The sequence below is a fragment of the Giraffa tippelskirchi genome, chromosome 3 (assembly GCF_054371585.1).
Source record: "Giraffa tippelskirchi isolate mGirTip1 chromosome 3, T2T-mGirTip1v1.2.pri, whole genome shotgun sequence".
In the NCBI taxonomy this organism is placed as follows: domain Eukaryota; kingdom Metazoa; phylum Chordata; class Mammalia; order Artiodactyla; family Giraffidae; genus Giraffa; species Giraffa tippelskirchi.
In genome coordinates, this window is record NC_137277.1 from 93,793,504 (window position 1) to 93,813,126 (window position 19,623).

General features: G+C 38.0%; 1 protein-coding gene across 3 annotated transcripts in view; it reads left to right on the forward strand.

Moving 5' to 3' along the window:
• Positions 1–19,623, forward strand: part of GRB14 (growth factor receptor bound protein 14) — a 124,815-nt gene that overhangs the window by 76,687 nt on the left and 28,505 nt on the right. For all 3 annotated transcript variants that reach the window (XM_081581255.1, XM_081581257.1, XM_081581256.1), the window contains 2 exons: positions 16,459–16,580; positions 18,405–18,479. In XM_081581255.1, the coding sequence (XP_081437381.1) occupies positions 16,459–16,580; positions 18,405–18,479 (197 nt within the window). The remainder of the gene's footprint in view (positions 1–16,458; positions 16,581–18,404; positions 18,480–19,623) is intronic.

Below are 19,623 nucleotides of genomic sequence, written 5' to 3' on the forward strand. Positions count from 1 at the left end.
TTGAGAATTAATTTGAGCTACATACTAAATTTAAACTTTTACGCACTGAATAGAAATATATTTCTCCATTACTGTATTTTCTGGAAACTGCTGAAATAAAATCAAAGATGTGAGAATATTGTTTCATGGTTTCATTAACCAAGCATTAGTCCGAAGCTTATGAGAAAGAAATTGAGTTTCAAAGCTTTATTGTGTTCCTTTTTTTTCTCATTGTTTTTACTCAGATAATATCTTTATACAGTAGAAAAATTGTAGACATTAATGCTACTGAATTACTAATGTGTATTAGATTTACCACCTTCCCTTCCTTTTTAAAAAAAATCTGCTGCTTTATTTCTGTAAGGATACACTGAGATGTTAGATGGTAATAGTTAATGACTATCCAAATAAACTCCTGAGGAACAGTTTTTTCCTTTTTATTTCTTCCACTTCTTTATCTAACAGTGTGACAAGAACAACAACTCTTATGGTACTGTGGTCTTTCTCAGCATGAAGTGTAAAACCAGTGTGTTTTTGAATTGTATTTGTGAGTATGGAGCTTATAAATACTCTTGCAATATCTATTCAGCCTGAGAGTGGTATTAAGCAACATTTTTGCTATTTGCATGTTAAAATGAAAACAAGTAGGATGGAGTGTTTCCCCCTTAAATATGCTGTGCAGATGACAATGTCCTTTGTCAATAGAGTGAGGCACTGGCATACTGAACTGTAAATCTTCTTCGCGTTCTGTTGACTAAAAGAACCAAAGGACAAACCATTTGCTGAAACTTTGGTGACCAGCTAGTGAGCTCTGCATGTTGTTCAGGGGACATTCTTGACCTCTCTCTGATAGAAATACTGGGTTTTCAATACATAGAATTCTAAAGGTGAAGGGTTAGTCTGTTATTTTTTAAAAATATTTTTAGTACAAAAATAATTAGGCTCACTGCCGATAACTTAGAAATAAAGATGTCAAGAAGTAAACAATGCTATCCACAATTTAACAACACTGAAATGTTTCTTTAGTTTCTCTATTTTAACATTATCTCTCGCCTGTGTGTTCACTGGTGTAAACTACCTTTCTATATGTATGTGTACATTTTTTAAAAAAATCCTGAGTATTTTCAGTTTTCTTTTTTTTTTTTTTTCACTTTGGAGATTCCACAAAAGCTAGGAACTCCCTCTGCCCCCTCTGCCTTTCCTGATTGCTTTCTTCCAATAGCTTAACAAATGTCTATTGACTGTTTTGCACAAGCCTGTTTTATATATGGATCCTGGGGGTACAGTGGAACACAATAGACAAAAAGCAGAGCCCTGATGAATTTGCATTCTGATGGGAAAAGAAAGACAAGAAACACGTGATTAAAATGTGTAATCTCTTAGGTAATGATTAGCACTGGGGAGAAAATGAAGGCAGAGAATGGGGTAGGGAGTCTAGGGCTGGCAGGGAAATCAGGGAAGGTGTCCCTGACAGTGTGATGTTTGGGTGGAGATCAAAGCAGATAGGAGCAGCTCTTTCACTTAAATGGAAGAAGATTGTTCAGGAAGGAGGGAACATAAGGAGGGAAGGCCTGGACTTGGCAACCTGCTTGTGTTCAGGAAGCAGCCGAGAGGTGGGCACTTAGGGAGTCAGGAAGGTAGTGGAAAGGGACTGCATGGAGCTTCTGTGGGGCCCTCAGGCCATGGAGGGGACTGAACTTTTACGCTGAGTAAGGCAAAAAGTAACTGGAGGTTTTTGCATCAGAAAGCAGTAGGATCTGACTTAGTTTAAAGTCTACTACTGAGAAGACCCAAATGCAAGTTTTAACCATTTGGAGGCTAAGCAAATTCATTTTGTGTTTACATCAAATTATCTGTGGTTTCCTGGCTTGGTCCTTGCCCATCTCTCATTTCTGCTAGTGATGCATGTCACATTGTACCATCTTCACGTCATGGTCTGCACACATATGAGGCTTAGTGTTTGTGAGATCCTGAAACCTTGTAGGCAAGAACATTTTGACTTATGAGATACATGACAGCTGGGAGTTTTCTGCACTCCAGTTGACTTTAATGTCCCAGATAAGCTTAGGAAAGTTTCAGAGACATGCTATGTTGTTAATAGATGTGCTACTATTGTTGCTTCTGATCCATTTCAGCACACCACGGATTACTGAGGTCAGGAGGAGGAGCACATGACATTAAAAATATGGTAGGGTTATCGAATCCAAAGGACTTCCCTGGTGGCTCAGCAGTAAATAATCTGCCTGCAATGCTGGAGATACAGGAGATGTGGGTTCAGTCCCTGGGTTGGGAAGATCCCCTGAGGAGGGCATGGCAACCTATTTCAGTATTCTTGCCTGGGAAATCCTATGGACAGAGGAGCCTAGCAGGCAACAGTCCAGAGGATCACAAAAAGTTGGAGATGACTGAAGCAACTGAGCACACATGCACACATTGACTCCAAAGTCTATTTTCAGAGTGACAGTTGGTGTGGCAAAGAAAACTTCTTTTTATTTTAATATGAATGTATATATGTGATAGCTACATTTAATGTGCATCTTGTGTGTGCAGGGCCCCTACTTAGAGGCTTCACATTCATCTTGATAGACACTCAGTATTTAGCTTCATAGCAACCCTGCAAGGTACATTAGTTTCATCTCCATTTTACATATAAGAATACAAAGAATCAGTGATAAAATACCTGACCCAGAGTTAAACCTTGCACAAATCTATATACCTGTCAGATTCTCAAGTGTGCATGTTTTCCATGGAAGCAAGTTTGTTTTTTCTTCACCCCATTAGATCAGGCAAATTTATGGGGGAGTCTGTAGTTGGTTTGTCTCTCTCACTCTCCATCTCCATCTCTCATACATGCTATAAATACAAATTGAAATTCTGAAACCTCAAGAACATTTTCATATAACCCTTCAGCCAGGTAGTACTGAAATTACTGGAATCAAACTGATCTAGCCTGGTCCACTTTATTGCAGAGCCAGTTATTTATTTTGGCCGAGCAAGAGGATCGTTTTGGAAATGACTTCTTCTTGAATTTATACTTGTCGTGAATGGTGATATGACATTTGGAGCTTTGACTGCAGTATCATTATTTCATTACCTCTGTCCATAATTATGAATATATACTGCCGAGAATTTTCCCAGGCAGAGTAAATCATGGAGGGCAGCCCAACATCCTGCTTTTGTTACAGATCCCTGATTTGCCTGATTTGGGGTTGCGTTATTATGAGTTTCTAGATGTACACACAGCTTTATTGACATTGGATTTCAAATATCAGTAAATCAACAAATATTCCCCCTTCTCTAATTATAAAACAAACCAAGTTTTTATAACTGGTGTGTTTTACTTCATAGCCACTGGATGTCACTGCAGTTCCCCAGATGGAGTCCCCTGCTTATAGAATCGTTGTGTAAGAGGAGGGTGGAGGAAAAAGAAACTTCAGTTTTAAGTCTTCTGGAACTTAATAGGATCCTTGTTTGCTTTGCTCCCATTTTGATTCCTGGTATGAAGCAGTGGCAGTTAACACAATACCTCAAGCGCATAGCTATAGACTCCTCGGGAAGTGGAATTTTTTTTTTTTTTTTTTAATAAATTTATTTATTTTAGTTGGGGGCTAATTACTTTACAATATTGTAATAGTTTTTGCCATACATTGACATGAATCAGCCATGGGTTTACATATGTTCCCCTTCCTGGACCCCCCACCCACCTCCCTCCCCATCCCATCCTTCTGGATCATCCCATTGCCCCGGCCCTGAGCCCTTGTCACATGCATCGAACATGGAATGGTGTTCTGTTTCACATATGATAATATACATATTTCAATGCTATTCTCCCAGAACGTCCCACCCTCACCTTCTCCCTCAGAGTCCATAAAATTGTTCCATGCATCTGTGTCTCTTATTCTGTCTCGCATATAGGGTTATCATTACCATCTTTCAAATTCCATATATATGCATTAGTATACTGTATTGTTGTTTTTCTTTCTGGCTTACTTCACTCTGTATAATGGGCTCCAGTTTCATCCATCTCAAACTGGGAAGTGGAATTAATTGTATTTTAGAGTCATTGCTGGGGACAGCTGAGATTTCTATTCTGAATATCACCCACAGTGGCTTTAATAAGCAAAATGAATGACTGGAGACTTTTAATGAAACCACTTTTGTGCGTGCAGCTCTACCCACGTGGTCTGTTTAAGGCTGAAGCAGTACACAGACGTGGGGAGGGAACCCTTTCCAACAGCCTGCTTTGAAGCTACTCCACTTTTTTTTTTTTGCAAAAGAAGCACACGTGTGGATGTTTGACACTGATACTAATGTGTATTTGTACTTTCTGTGCTGTTTGGAACCCATCAGCCATCAGAGTTGTGACCATCCTCGTCACCAGCAGAAATGATTGTGAAGCTTTTAGGACATGTGTGCCCGCATATCTCCTAAGACCCTGACCCGAGGGTTAAGGCAACATGGTTCTGGTAGCACACTAAGACAGGAGATGGAATGTTAAAGCAGCAGAGAGTGCTCATAACCAAATCTGCCTCTCGTGATCCAGCTGATTTTTCCTTTTCAGTGTTCTAATAGCCTGGGTTCAAGTCTCATCACCTCTCCTCTCAGGAATTCCTTTTTTCTCCCAACTGGTCCTTTCTCTTGCCTCTGATCATACCAGAGTTATCCATCTGAGCGCAGACATGATTCACCTTGTGTTTGGGTGCAAGGTCCTTTGCAGGGCTTGTAGTATGTGCGACTTACTACCCTTCCTGTCTCCAGCCTTGTGTCCTGCTCCTCTCCTCTGAGGCTATACACTAGACAACTGCCTGTAGTTGCCTGCATTTCTACTCCTCAGTGTCCTTACTCGTGCTGTTAAGATTCTCAGGAAGTCCTTTCTCACCCATCTCTACCTGGCTAACTGCTATGCATCTTCCAAGGCTTGCTTGGAATGGTAGTTAAAATTGACAATAAAGTATAACTGTATAATAATTCTCCCATAGTGCTAGTGGTAAAGAACCCACCTGCCGATGCAGGAGAGGTAAGAGATGGGGGTTCCATCCCTGGGTTGGGAAGATCCCCTGGAGAAGGAAATTGCAACCCACTGCAGTATTCTTGCCTGGGAAATCCCATGGACAGAGGAACCTGGCAGGCTTCAGTCCATGGGGTCACAAAGAGACGACTGACTGACTGGCACTTTCAAATGGTAACTGCCATCCGTTTTCTAAAAATTCCTATAAAAAAACAAAGATGAAGCCCCTCAGCTGTCCAGGCTGACTGACAGCTAACCTGGTGCCATAGTCCAGGGAAAGGAAAGATGGGAAAGCAGTTGGAGGCATCCCACACTCTGCCTTGTGAAGTGGAGTCGGCCTTTCCATTTGAGAGCAGGTAGGGACACACACTTGCCTCTCCCATATGCCTAGGTGCAGACTATGGCTGCTCAGAAGCTAGTTGTCTTTTGAGACAATCAGCATACTTGCTGGCACCAGTTTGTCTCATACATCTTATAAGAAATTACAGACCTTCCCGCAGCCCCCAAAACAGAGTGATGCAGGAAGCACTAGGAGTCAGTCAGTTCAGTCGCTCAGTCATGTTTGACTCTTTGCGACCCCATAGACTGCAGCACGCCAGGCCTCCCTGTCCATCACCAATTCCTGGAGCCTACTCAAGCTCATGTCCATCATGTCGGTGATACCATCCAACCATTTCATCCTCTGATGTCCCCTTCTCCTCCCACCTTCAATATTTCCCAGCACCAGGGTCTTTTCCTATAAATCTTCACATCAGGTAGCCAAAGTATTGGAGTTTCAACTTCTGCATCAGTCCTTCCAATGAATATTCAGGGCTGATTTCCTTTAGGATGGACTGGTTGGATCTCTTTGCAGTCCAAGGGACTCTCAAGAGTCTTCTCCAACACCACACTTCAAAAGCATCAATTCTTTGGCACTCAGCGTTCTTTATAATCCAACTCTCACATTCATGCATGACTACTGGAAAAACCATAGCTTTGACTAGACGGACCTTTGTTGGTAAAGTAATGCCTCTGCTTTTTAATATGCTGTCTAGGTTGGTCATAGCTTTTCTTCCAAGGAGCAAGTCATATCTGCAGTCACCATCTGCAGTGATTTTGGAGCCCTAGAAAATAAAGTCTGTCACTATTTCCATTGTTTCCCCATCTGTTTGCCATGAAGTGATGGGACCAGATGCCATGAACTTAGTTTTCTGAATGTTGAGTTTTAAGCCAACTTTTTCACTCTCTTCTTTCACTTTTGTTAGTTCTTCTCTTTCTGCCATAAGGGTGGTGTCATCTGCATATCTGAGGTTATTGTTATTTCTCCACGCAATCTTGATTCCAGTTTGTGCTTTATCCAGCCCAGCATTTCGTATGATGTACTCTGCATGTAAGTTAAATAAGCAGGGTGACAATATATAGCCTTGACTTACTCCTTTCCTGATTTGGAACCAGTCTGTTGTTCCATGTCCAGGTCTAACTGTTGCTTCTTGACTTGCATACAGATTTCTCAGGAGGCAGGTCAGGTGGTCTGGTATTCCCAACTCTTTAAGAATTTTCCACAGTTTGGTTATGATACACACAGGCAAGGCTTTGGCGTAGTCAATAAAGCAAAAGTAGATGTTTTTCTGGAGCTCTCTTGCTTTTTCGATGATCCAGCAGGTGTTGGCAATTTGATCTCTGGTTCCTCTGCGTTTTCTAAATCCAGCTTGAACATGTGGAAGTTCACAGTTCACGTACTGTTGAAGCCTGGCTTGGAGAATTTTGAGCATTACTTTGCTAGCGTGTGAGATGAGTGCAGTTGTGCGGTAGTTTGAACATTCTTTGGCATTGCCTTTCTTTGGGATTGGAATGAAAACTGACTAGGAGTGATAGAGGTGAATTGTGCTCTGACAGGCGACTCTCCCACAAATACCAGATAGGTTGGTTCAGGGGGCAAGCAAATTTGTATAAGAAACAGATTTAAGGCCGTTTCAAGCAGTATCAATTAATGAAAAAAAAAAACACCTAATGCGATAATAATAGAGGAATGTTATAAATTATAGTACATTTATAGAATATGATGTTATGCAGCTTTTAATCATGTTTTTGCAGTTTTTCCATGAAGACTAGTATGGACAAATGTGAGACTGTAACGGTGATTTGAATAAAGTATATGCTTTTCACGGCATTTAGGAAATGTTGTATATATGTTTATAAATCTATATATACGTTGTTTTCTAAATGTGAAAAATCTATACATGTACACTCACAAAGAAAAAGACAAGAAGGGAATATAATATAATGTTAAGTGCTTATTCCTAATTGATAGTTTTAAAGATGGATTGTGATTGTGAGTTGTCTGTTTTCAAATTTTCTGTAATGGAAAATACATTATTTTAGTAATCTGGAAAAAAATAAACACAATTTTTAAAACTTGTTAAGAGATTTTTTTAAATAAGATTTAATTCAGACAACTTCCTGAAGGTCCAAGTTGGATCAAGTACCAATCTTCTATGTTGCTGTAACATTTTCTGCAGCTGTCTTAATAGGGATCGTATTATTAAATCTAATCTATAATTCCATCAATTTTGGAACTGTGTATATGTGCATCTTTGTAACCTAGAGTGGCTTCTGAACTAAGCTGTACTAAGCAAGCAGTTCAAAGGATAGATTACAAAGTGCATAGAAGGAAGAGATTTGAAAAAGGAGCTAGAGAAATCACATGCCATGCCATGCCTGGAAATTTACTCTGAGTCCTTAAAGGATGCATTGGATAACTTAGAATTTATGGAAGTTGTTTCTAAACTCTTCAAGTATTTGCAGTCAGCTTGAGATAACATATATGCAGACTTTTGGGGAAAAAATAAGGCTTTCTATGAATAATACAAGTTGTGATCATTGAATCTTAGTTAATATGAGAACTGTTATGCTTTGTTGAGGAATGATCCGCAAGACCCTTATACCCATCAACTTATGCATCAAGATTTTCCTATTATTGCTCTTGGGAAGCTGAATCTGGCATTGACAATTTTCTAGGGGATCTTATTGGTATTAGATAGTTTTCTTAGGTTAAGGAACCTTTTAGAAATTGAGCCTTGCTTTATTGTTTGCTTCTCCAGTTACTGTTTTGCTTGCTCAGATGCTGTTCATTTTTATCTGAAAATAAGATTGACAAAATGTATGTAGTTTCTAGCTAGCACAGAGAAGTACAAGGACCTTTTGTCTCCTGGAGTTTCCTGTAACAAAGGTATACAAAGAATTGTTTTCTGGGTGAATTAGAGCTAAAAGCCACTTTTGTTTCTTCTCTTATCTAGTGATGAGAAGAGTAGGGACTTCGGTTTCTATTTGATCCTCATGCTGTACTTTCAGTAGATTCAGCGAAGACGTCCAGGCAGAAGGTCACAGGTGAACACTTTCCATTCTGGGAGGATTGAGGTTTTTTAAAAAGACTTTGAAGTTAAATAAACAGTTTCAGAAGAAACTTCTTTCTTCCCTTTTTTTTTAAAGAAAAATTTTCTGAAAATTAAATAGAAAACAGAATTATGTGTAGTTATTACTATTCAGTAATATTTCAGTCTATTACCATAAGACTTCACTGGTTTATCAGAAAAACTTAATGATATGAAGCTTTTGTTTTTAAGACAGCTTTTTTTTCATTCTTTTCGGAGGCTTTTTTCCCCTCCTTTTGGTTGTTGTTTTGTAGTGACTTAAGATGGCTTCTGTCTTATTTTTCTACCTATGTAAGAGTGGAATTTTATCATTATAACAAATTCATTTTACAATGCCTGAAAAATTCTTCAGAAAGTGTTTTAAATCAACTTGTATCTGTGAAGGTTTTGTGGCTTTTTTTTTTTCTGCCATGCAGCGCTGGTTGCAGCCTCCTGGTTCCTGACCAGAGATGGAACCCGTGACCTCTGCAGTGAAAGCATGGAGTCCTAACACTGGACTACCAGAGAAGTCCCTGTGAAGTTTTAATAATACATCTTAATGTAATATTTTCGATGAATTTGTGAAGTTTTAAAAGTAAGGTTTTTTAAAAAATAACATTGAATTTATGTGGATTTTACCTGGAGTTATTTCTCAAATGAGTTCATCCTGGATAATAGCTCGTAATATTGTATTTTCAAACATTTACAGCAAAGAGCCTCTAAATATAGAATTAATACATTTCTTTTGCTATTTAAACAATATAAGTTATTTACTAGGATTGCTCAGTTGGTTAAAGTCTGCTTGGCTTTATCATGGGACTCCAGAAGAAGAGTCAACAGAAAGTTTATTGGAAACCATCTAGACAAGTCTTTTGTTTTGTTTTCCCTTTCTTGGGTGTTGGTGGTGATGTCTTACTTTATGAATAGGCCTTGGCAAAACAAAGCTGGTCTTTGGCCACTTTTCACCTCCCCTTTAAGTGTTTTTCTTTCCCTCTCACAAAGTACTCCATCTAGACATCTTGTATCCTCTTAAACTTCTCCCTATTAAGACCTGTAATTAGTTTGATTTCTGAATTTTTAACAAACAAATTTTCTGTAAGATGTGATTAGCTGATAATCACTTAGACCTTTTAGGGCTCTTTGGATTATTATAGCATTTATCCTTTAACATAATGAGCATTGGTTGGGAGATGGTATATATAATGACACATCTAAATGGGGACTGTTATGTGTAAATGTAAGTAAATTATTTAACATCATTTTAAAAAGCCAGATTCTATAATAAGTAAGTTTTGTCTCCATTACCAGAAGAGTATAAGGGGTAAAAACCTGTGGCTGCATTTGATACTCTGGCCTTTGTTTGCTTTTTATATTTTTTCTGAATTTTCAATAGAATAGTACCAGAAGTATGTTTTTGCTTTCCCACATACTCTAGTTTTTGCCTGCTTGATTTGAAGACATTTTTTCTGCTTAAAACTACCAGGCTCTTTTCCTGATGCTAGTAATTGGCATTTGGTATTATCATTCTATGAACTTTTCTGCAAATAGTATATCCCTTAATTTTCCATTCTAGATTGGTATGTTGGGCTTCATATGTGTGTAACCAACAAAACCCCAGCTAGACTATTGCTTTTTTCGTGACTACACATATTACACTAGTTTTTTGTGTGTGTGACATGTTTGTCATAGCTGTTCAAATGCAGCTTGGCTTTTCCACTCTTTTTTATTTTCTTTTTTGAAGAGAATCCAAATTCAAATAATTTATTTTTATGTGAGGTTAAGATTGATAATTTGAAATACTGCCTGTTAAATTATTTTCCTTACACCCAAACTGTGGTTGTTTGTTTTCAGTTAATTAGTAAATAGTCATTGAACATATATCAAAATAAAAGAATATGAGGCAATGGAGTCTTGAGAAATGCCAGAACATGAGAGAGATTTGAGCTGATACAGAAAGAACAAGTAGGCTATAAACAGGGGATGCCCTTCCAGTGGGAACTGTAGTGAAGGCCAAGGCAGTGCTGTGCAGAGGAAGGAGGAGAGACTCAAGGTCAGATATGTGGCTGCTGTTCAAATCCCGAGACGTTTGTTATTCTAAACACGAAACTCCTTGTCTGTAAAATGAAAATAGTTTGCTCTTATAGATTATCCTCTTAGTTTAGTAAGGCTGCTGTAACAAATTTATGGTGGCTTTGTTGTTGTTATTCAGTTGCTCAGTTGTGTCCAACATTTTGCAACCCCATGGACTACAGCACGCCAGGCTTCCCTGTTCTTCACCATCTCCCGGAGCTTGCTCAAACTCATGTCTTTTGAGTCAGTGATGCCATTCACCCATCTCATCCTCTGTCATTGATGGTGGCTTAAACCAATAAAAACGTAATCTTTAAAGGTTCTGGAGGTGAGAAGTCTTAAATTAATTTCGCTAGGCTGAAATCAAGGTGTTGGCAGGGCCACACTCTTTCCAGAGGCTTTATGGGAAGGCCTTTCCTTGCCTCTTTCAGCTTCTGGTAGCAACCATGATTCCTTGGCTTGTGGTCACATCACATCACTTGAGTCTGTGCCTCTGGGGTCACATTGTCCTTTCCTCTTCTTTCTCTGTCAGATCTCCTTCTGTCTCTCTCTTAAAAGGATATTTGTGTTTGGATTTAAGGCCCACCTGTATAGTCTTGGATAATCTCTTCTTGGGATCTTTCAGTTAATGACATCTGCAAATCCTTTGCCATATAAGGTAATGTTTACAGGTTCCAGAGATCAGTACCTGAAGTCTTTATTCAACTTACTGCAGAATAATTATATAATAATTAAATACAGCCATATTTTCTCAGGTTTAGACATGAAGAGATGTAACTTGCTTTATTTCTATAGCTTGAATTAATTTCTGAGTGAATCTCTTGACCTCTTAATGACAGTTTAATCTTTTGTTATTGGTTTGCTTCATGGATTATTCTTAGTCTTTTTGTGGTAAAAAATCAGTTCAGGTTATATACATAAGTTACATACAGGTTTAAAATCCTCTCAGTTGAAGGTTAAGACCTACATTCACTCTTCAAATACTCTGGTGGGGCATTTAAGTCCCAGGAAGGGTATTTGTCTAACTGCTATCCAACTTTTCTCTTCATGTTCTAGAAACTCTTGTTATTCTCAACCTTATTGCGTGTACCATAAAGCCCACTAAGTTCATTGTCTTCTCTTAGCCCTTCCCCACTCCTTTTGGGAGACTTGATTCTGCAGTGTTTTTTTTCTCATTCTTGAATGTTATGGACTCATCTTCCTCAAGGTTGCACTTAGCTAATTGCTTTTCTGCCATGTTAGATGCAGGACTTCTACTTGAGGCTCTAAGTCTCCTGAGGCTCTCTCTGGTTTGAACCACACACCACCAGTAAACTTATATGGGGTTTTATCACCATCCACTCCTCACCCTGAAAGGGTCCTAGTTCTAGGAAGGGCAGAGTATGGGGTCACTGGGACCTAAGCCATCCACTTACTCTCCATTTTCCTCTCAGTCTCCACTCTACCCTTTCCTCCACTAACCCCTTAACCCAAGATAATTTCCCAGATGACAGAGGGTACATCCTAGAATGGGGCAGTGGAGGATCGGCTGGCCATTATTCTCCCTGAAAGTGAAAATGAGTCGTTCAGTCAGGTCCAACTCTTTGCGACCCCATGGACTATACAGTCCATGGAATTTTCCAGGCCAGAATACTGGAGTGGGTAGCCTTTCCCTTCTTCAGGGGATCTTCCTGACCCAGGAGTCAAACTGGGGTCTCCTGCATTGCAGGTGGATTCTTAACCAACTGAGCTATCAGGGAAGCCCATTATTCTCCCTAAGTGATCATATTTGTCAAAGATTGATAAAGTCTAATTTGAAGGTCAAAAGTAAAGAAAGTGCATCGTTGTCATTTTTCCTCTCTGCATAGTTTATCTTCAGGGCAGATCATGTGCTGTTTTCTTAGTGGTAGGGATAGGTGATGAGTACAATTAAACACAGGTTGATAAAACAAATAGGCAGTCCTCTTGCTTAATACCTTGCAATTTTCTCCCACTGCAGTTGCAGTGAATACAGATACAGCGCTTAAGCACACAGTATGTTTAACAATGTGAACCTGTGTTTCATAAGATTGAAAATATCAGCTGGGGTTGTGTGAGAAGTAGATACAAGTAAGGCTAATAAAGATTATTAGAGGTGCAACTTCTCACTTGATATCTAAGTGACTGCTGGGTCTCCCCTCAAACTGCTTCTCTTACAGTCTTCCTAGCTCTTTAATGGTGGCAGTCCTTCCAAATGCTTAAGCCAAGAATCTTGGTGTCTTCCTTAACTGCCCCCTCTCTTTTACTCCACATCCAATTTGTCAGCAGATCCTATTGGCTCTGCCTTCAGGACACATCCAGATCCTGCCTGCTTCTTACATGTCTTCTTCTTACTGCTGCCGCTCTCATCCAAACCATTTCATCTCCCCCCTTGTTAATTGCAGTATTCTACTAGATGGGCTTCCTGCTTCCACCCTTAAGCCTTGTGAAATCAGTTCTCCACTCAGCATCTAGTGTCATCCAGTGAAAACAGGGGTCAGCTTGTAGTATTCCTGTTCAAAATGACTTCTCATCTAACTCAGAGGAAAAGCCAGATCCTTATTCTGACCTGCATGGCTTTATCCAGTTGCCCCACCTTTACTTCCCTGACCTCTCCTCCTGGTACTCCCCTCAGCTTTAGCTACCTTAGCCTCCTTGCCCTACTTCAAACATGCCAGCCTTGATTTTTGCCTCAAGGGGTCTCTTCTTGTTCTTCCTTTCAATAGCTGCTTGGCTCATGCCTTCTTCTCCTTTGGATTTTTGTTTAAACATTACCTTCTCAACAAGGTCTTCCTTGGTAATCTTTATTATTTAAATTTTTTTTTTGGTTATTTATTTTTGGCTGTGCTGGGTCTTTGTTGCTGTGTGGACTTTCTCTAATTGCAACGAGTGGAGGCTACTCGCTAGTTGCAGTGCACAGGCTTCTCATAGCAGTGGCTTTTCTCATTGAGAAGCTCGGGCTCTAGGCGCATAGGCTCAGTAGTTGAGGTGCACTGGCTTGGTTGCTCAGTGACATGTGGAATCTTGCTGGATCAGGGATCAAACCCATGTGCACTGCATTGGCTGGTGGATTCTTAACCACTGTACCACCAGGGAAGTCCCTTGGCAAGCTTTAGAAAATGAATTTCTTTCCCCTGTTCCCTCCTCTCCCCCTCTTCCCCAATCCATTTTTCTCCATAGTGTTTATTGCCACCTTTTAAGATTTACATTAGATTTTTTTTTCATGTCTTCACATTAGAATGGGAGCCCCACAAGGCAATGATTTCTTACTTACTGTCTTGTTGACTACAAAATTCCAAGTCCCAAGATGAATGTCTGACACATGGTAGGCCTTCAGTAAATATTTGTTGAATGGATAGATGAATGAACAAGTGAAAACTGCCAGATTATGTGGATTTATCTCATAACAAGTAGGAAGTAGATGAGTTTTTGAGCAGTGGTCACGTTGATGCAAATGTATTATGAGGTTGCCTGTGATATAAGGGTCCAGGTTGTATTGGAGGAATGAGAAAACAGCGGTTTGGAGATTAGTTAGGAAAAGGTGAAGGTCTAAATTGCAATGGTAACAGTGGGGGTGAGGAGTTGTTGGTTGTGTGAGGAAGAGTCTAATGTCTGGGGTAACAACAGTGGAGAATATTGGAGAGGGCATGGAGTTGTAAGAGACATAGCAGAATTTAAGAAAAAGCACTTTGAGAGAGAAAAAGGAAGATACTTTAGTTTTTTCATTTTTTCAGCAACATTTGGGAAAACATGTGTAACATAAAATTTATCATTTTATCCATTTTACTATTCAGTGGAATTCTATACATTTATATTGTTGGCAGCCATCATCCCTGTCCATCTCTAGAACATTTTTATCTCCCCATAATGAAACCCTGAACCCATTAAACAATAACTCCTCATTCCTCCCCGACCCTGGTCCTTGGCAACCACCATTCTAATTTCTGTCTCTATGAATTTGTCTGTTCTAGGTACCTCATGTAAATAGAAGCATAGAGTATCTATTCTTTTGTGTCTGTCTTATTTTATATAGCATAATGTCTTTAAGGTTCATCCGTGTTGTACCATGTGTAAGGATTTCATTCTTTTTAAGGCTAAATATTCCACTGTATGTCTTTACTACACTTTGTTTATCCCCTTCGTTTGTTGACGGGCATGAGGATGTTTTTACTTTCTGGCTACTGTGAATGATGTTACAATGAACACTGATGTACAAGTACCAGTTTCAGTCCTTGTTTTCACTTCTTTTGGTTATGTACTCAGAACTGGAATTGCTGGAATTGTATAATATTTTGAGGAACCACCCTTCGGAACTTTGGTTTTAGACAGACTATGTTTGCAGTGGTGGAAAGTCTAGCAGTTAGGATTGAAGTGCCAGTGAAAGCAACTGCAGCTGGAGATTTCAATTCAAGGAACTTGACAGACAGACTTAATAGCTGAAGAGGAGGGAGAGTGAATTAGTTGAGAGAAGGGAGAGAAAAGAGTCGAGCCAAGGACTGCATCTTAGGAGAGAGCTACCAGAGCTAGTCAATGAGACAGAAAAAGAACGATCGGAGTTAGGAACAGAACCCAGAATACTAATACACACTTAGCTCCAACTCATCCATATTCATGGAGCGCTCTTACAAGAACTTCCTTTCAGATGAATAAGCTTCTGTTTAAGTATGACATTACTTTCAAGGGTTTGGGTGTTGGTCACAGATTATTCCTGAGTGTTGAATTTCTGAGACAGATTCTTTTCAAAAAGGTCCATGAAGCACCTAAAAAAAGCAGAGGATTTCTGTATTTCTTATTTGACTCTTCTCCATTTTGCATTAATAATTTCATAGTCACTTTTCTTTACCCTTTTACTGAAGTGTGACATACCTTACCATAAGAGAACAAATGCAGACAACTTGATGGATTCTCAGATATTGTATTATATGTACCTGAGTATCTAACACACCCAGATTAAGAAACAGAATATCTCCTTCACCCAGTGGTTCCCTCGCACCCCTGCACACTCACCCACTGTACCCATTATCTTGATTTCTAACACCATAGATCTATTGTATTTGTGTTGAATTTATAAAAGTAGAATATTACTCTTTGTGTCTGACTTCTTTCATTTACTATTATGTTTGTGGAATTCATCCATGCAGTTGTGTGTTGTGTAGTGTATATTCCATCATGTCCTTTACACAATTTACTTATTCATTCTCACATTGATAGGCATTTAGATAGCTTCCAGTTTGGGGCTATTATGAATAGTACCACTGTGAACATCACAGTTTCTTTTTAAAACAGGAGTTTTGCATGTTATATTCACCTCTTTGAAGATGCCACTGCTTTTTTCATCTAAGTTCCTTTCCTCCTAAGTGCCTTCCCACCCTGCCTAATTATCTTCTTTGTTAATGCAAACTGCCTGAACATTAGTTTTGAAAATAAAAAGTACCACAAGAAATTAAGTTTCTTAAAAAGTGTATGTCCTTGCATTAAAAGTTTCTTTTTTAAAGCATTTATTTTAATTTTTCTCAACTATCCAGATTATGAGTCTTAAATGCATACTGAACCTGTCAAAATTTTTCATCTCTTAATGGGATGAATTGTTCAACCTCGAGGCAAATATTTTAATTTTTGGCTCCATGATGAGTTAGAGAAAAATAATAGCTCTCATATTCTTAATGCAGGTTTGTTACAAACTTATAATTTACATAGCAGTGAAAGGAGATTAAGAATTAGTGAAAAGTGCGTTGTGATATTTTGTCATTTTTCTCTTTGGGTTACAAACTGCTTTGGTGTAAAATCAACATTGCAAATTCAAAATTGATAAAAATTTTATCATTCTGGCTATTTCAGAATTGAGTTTAAATTGGCTATGTTTAATAAAGATACACACATAATATATTTTATATATTTGTGTGGATATATATGTCCATATATATATTTGTTTACCTATCTGTCCATCTTTCTGTCTATTCATCCATCCATCCATCCATCCATCTGTTGACATGCTCACTGGAACATTCTTTACAGAAAGAACAATAGAAGACCACGAGCTGGTGATGGAAGTACTATCTAACTGGGGAATGGAAGAAGAAAATAAGCTATACTTTAGAAAAAATTATGCCAAATATGAATTCTTTAAAAATCCAATGGTAAGTGAAATCCCAATTAATAGTTATGGAAAATAAATGAGTTTGGTTAAATTTTATTTTATTTTATGTGAGGAAAAAGTACACTATAGATAAAGTACAATTCTGTACTTGGTAAATTGTAGGTAAGAATTCTAGTCCTTTAAACTTATAGTCGACATGCTCACAGAAGTTTATATACGTAGTTTTGGGGAACTGTTGCTTTTTTTTCCTTGCCTTTTAAGAAAAAAAAACTACATTTGATTTGGGGAATGAATTATTAGATATCTCCCAAGCAGTTTCCAAAATACTATGGTTTAAGTCTTTTTGCAGAACTTAGGAAATTAAGAAAAATTCTAAAGGAAAAACAGATTGATGTTTGTTGGGAGTGTTGAAACTTAACCAGAAGTTTAGATTAACAAGCATCTTGCTGTTCCAAATTATTTTGTTTTCAGTGCAATAATTGCTGAGCTAAGAAGAAATGAGATAAGTACCAGTCCATTATCTAGTAAATACTGCTTTCATTATAGTTCTTTTTAAAAGAAAATAAATGTATGTCACATACTAATGAAGACTAGTGATCTAGAGAAGTCAGAATAGCCTCTGGGCTCATTATTTTAAATTGTTTTTGTCTCTGCAGCTGTAGCATATTTTTACACTAAGTTTTGGATAATTGGATTGAATGATGTACTTAATGAAAAATATATGATACACACCATAATAGAATATTTTCAAACCCAGAAAGGCCTCTTATGTTCTCTTTTATTTGAACCTATTAATAGAAACATAATGGGATGATCTTTGATGAATAAAATAAGAGTCCTAATAAAAATTAAATAGAATTTAAAAGGAAACTGTTTTCTTGTTGTGAATCTTTATTAAAAGCAAGAAATTTAAAAGTCATCATTAAAGACATATGATTTAGTGCTCATTTTTGGTTTATCTATTTTTCTTTTATTTAAACAAGCTATAGATTCATTTTGTAGACTTAGAGTAGTGGTTCTCAACTGAGAGTGATTGATAATAATGTCTGGAGACCTTTTTGGTTGTCATACGGAGGAGAAAGGGGGCTGCTAGTGGTGGAGGCCAGGGATGCTCTAAACGTCTTGCAATGCACAGAACATTCCCCCCTGCACAGTGTTATTAGACAATGTTAATAGAGCTACTGTTCAAAAACCCTGTCCTAGAGGAAGTATAGTGGCATGTAATTTTCCAAACTTGCCTGATCATAAAAGTTTCCTGGGGGAGGGGATAGTGCTTATTAAAAATACAGGATCCAGATCTACCCTGACCTGCTGAACCAGTATTGAGGCTTGGGAATTCCTATTTTAAATAGCTTTTCTGGGTAAATTTTATGATTAAACAGGTTTGGGAAAACAGTGGGTAGAAAAAACTGTCCTTTTAGCAACCTGACCCTCTAGTCAAGTCCTGGCTCCTTTATACTGTGGCTGTGACCTTGGGTAGATACTTTACTTCTGTGAGCCTTGAGTTTATAAAATAGTCCTTCAGTACCTGCTCTAGCACTCTAGTGGTTGCAGGACTCTGGGACAAGGCATGGGAGCTCACACACTAGCAGCCTGAGGGCAGTGGTTTGTAACTGGAGGTATGTGGATCTTCATGGGTCGGCACCCCCTGAGGGTGTCTGCCTAATGTTGGGGCTGTGCTCCTACCTTCTCATTAAGGTACCTGTGTATTGGTTAGAGTCAGGGACTAGCATTTTAAAAAGTGCTTTGGGTGAATTTCCAAAACACAGATTTAAGAGCTTTTGCTTTAGATTACTGTGTTGGTCATAGTTCCGTCTTTTCTGGCATGGCTTTTGGGAGAATGTAACATGTATCTTTTCGTTAGTATTTTTTTCCAGAGCATATGGTGTCTTTTGCAACTGAAACCAATGGTGAAATATCCCCCACACAGATTTTGCAGGTAAAATATATTTTCAATAAAATATGTAAGTAATAGATAATAAAGGGAAACTGTAAGGTCCATATTTATTTATTTATCTAATTTTATAAGTAGATATACTCATCTTGCATTTCAATGCCCTTTTTTTTTTTACTTTATGAGACTAAAATTTTTCTGTTTTTATCGAAGTATAGTTGATTTACAGTGTTGTGTTAGTTTCAGGTGTACAGCAAAGTGATTCAGTTATACATACATATATATCTATTTTTTCAGATTCTTTTATAGGCTATTACAAAATATTGAGTATAGGTCCCTGTAGGTCTTTATTAGTTATCTATTTTATATATAGTGGTATGTATATGTTGTTTCCAAACTCTTAATTTATCTTCTGCTTTCCCCTTTGGTAACCATAAGTTTGTTTTCTATGTCTGTGGATCTGTTTCTGTTTTGTATATAAGTTCATTTAGATCACTTTTGTTTAGGATTGTGCATATAAGCAATATCATGTGTTATTCATCTTTCTCTGGCTTACTTCACTTTTTAGTATGAAAATCTCTAGGTCCATTCATGTTGCTTAAAATGGCATTATTTCATTCTTTTTTATGGCTCTGTAATATACCATATTCCATTATGTAAATATATCACATCTTTATTCATTCATCTGTCAATGGACATTTAGGTTGCTTCCATGTCTTGGCTGTTGTAAATAGTGCATTCATGAACACTGGGAGGCATGTATCTTTTCCAATAATGGTTATGCCTAAGAATGGGTTTATAAGATCATATTTTTAGTTCTATTTTTAGTTTTTTAAGGAATCTTCATACTGTTCTCCATAATGGCTGTACCAATTTGCATTCCTACTAACAGTGTAGGAGGGTCCCCTTTTCTCCACACACTCTCCAGCATTTATTATTTGTATACTTTTTAATGATGGCCATTCTGACCAGTGTGAGGTGATACCTCATTGTAGATTTGATTTACATTTCTCTAATAATAAGCGATGCTGAGTATCTTTTCATGTGCCATCTGTATGTCTTCTTTGGAGAAATGACTATTCAGTCAGGTCCATATTTACACATGTCCAGATTTTGGATGTCATGTCTTGAATTATTAATTTTTGATGGAGATAAAGTTGGAAAAGAATAGGAAAAAACAAAATCTAGA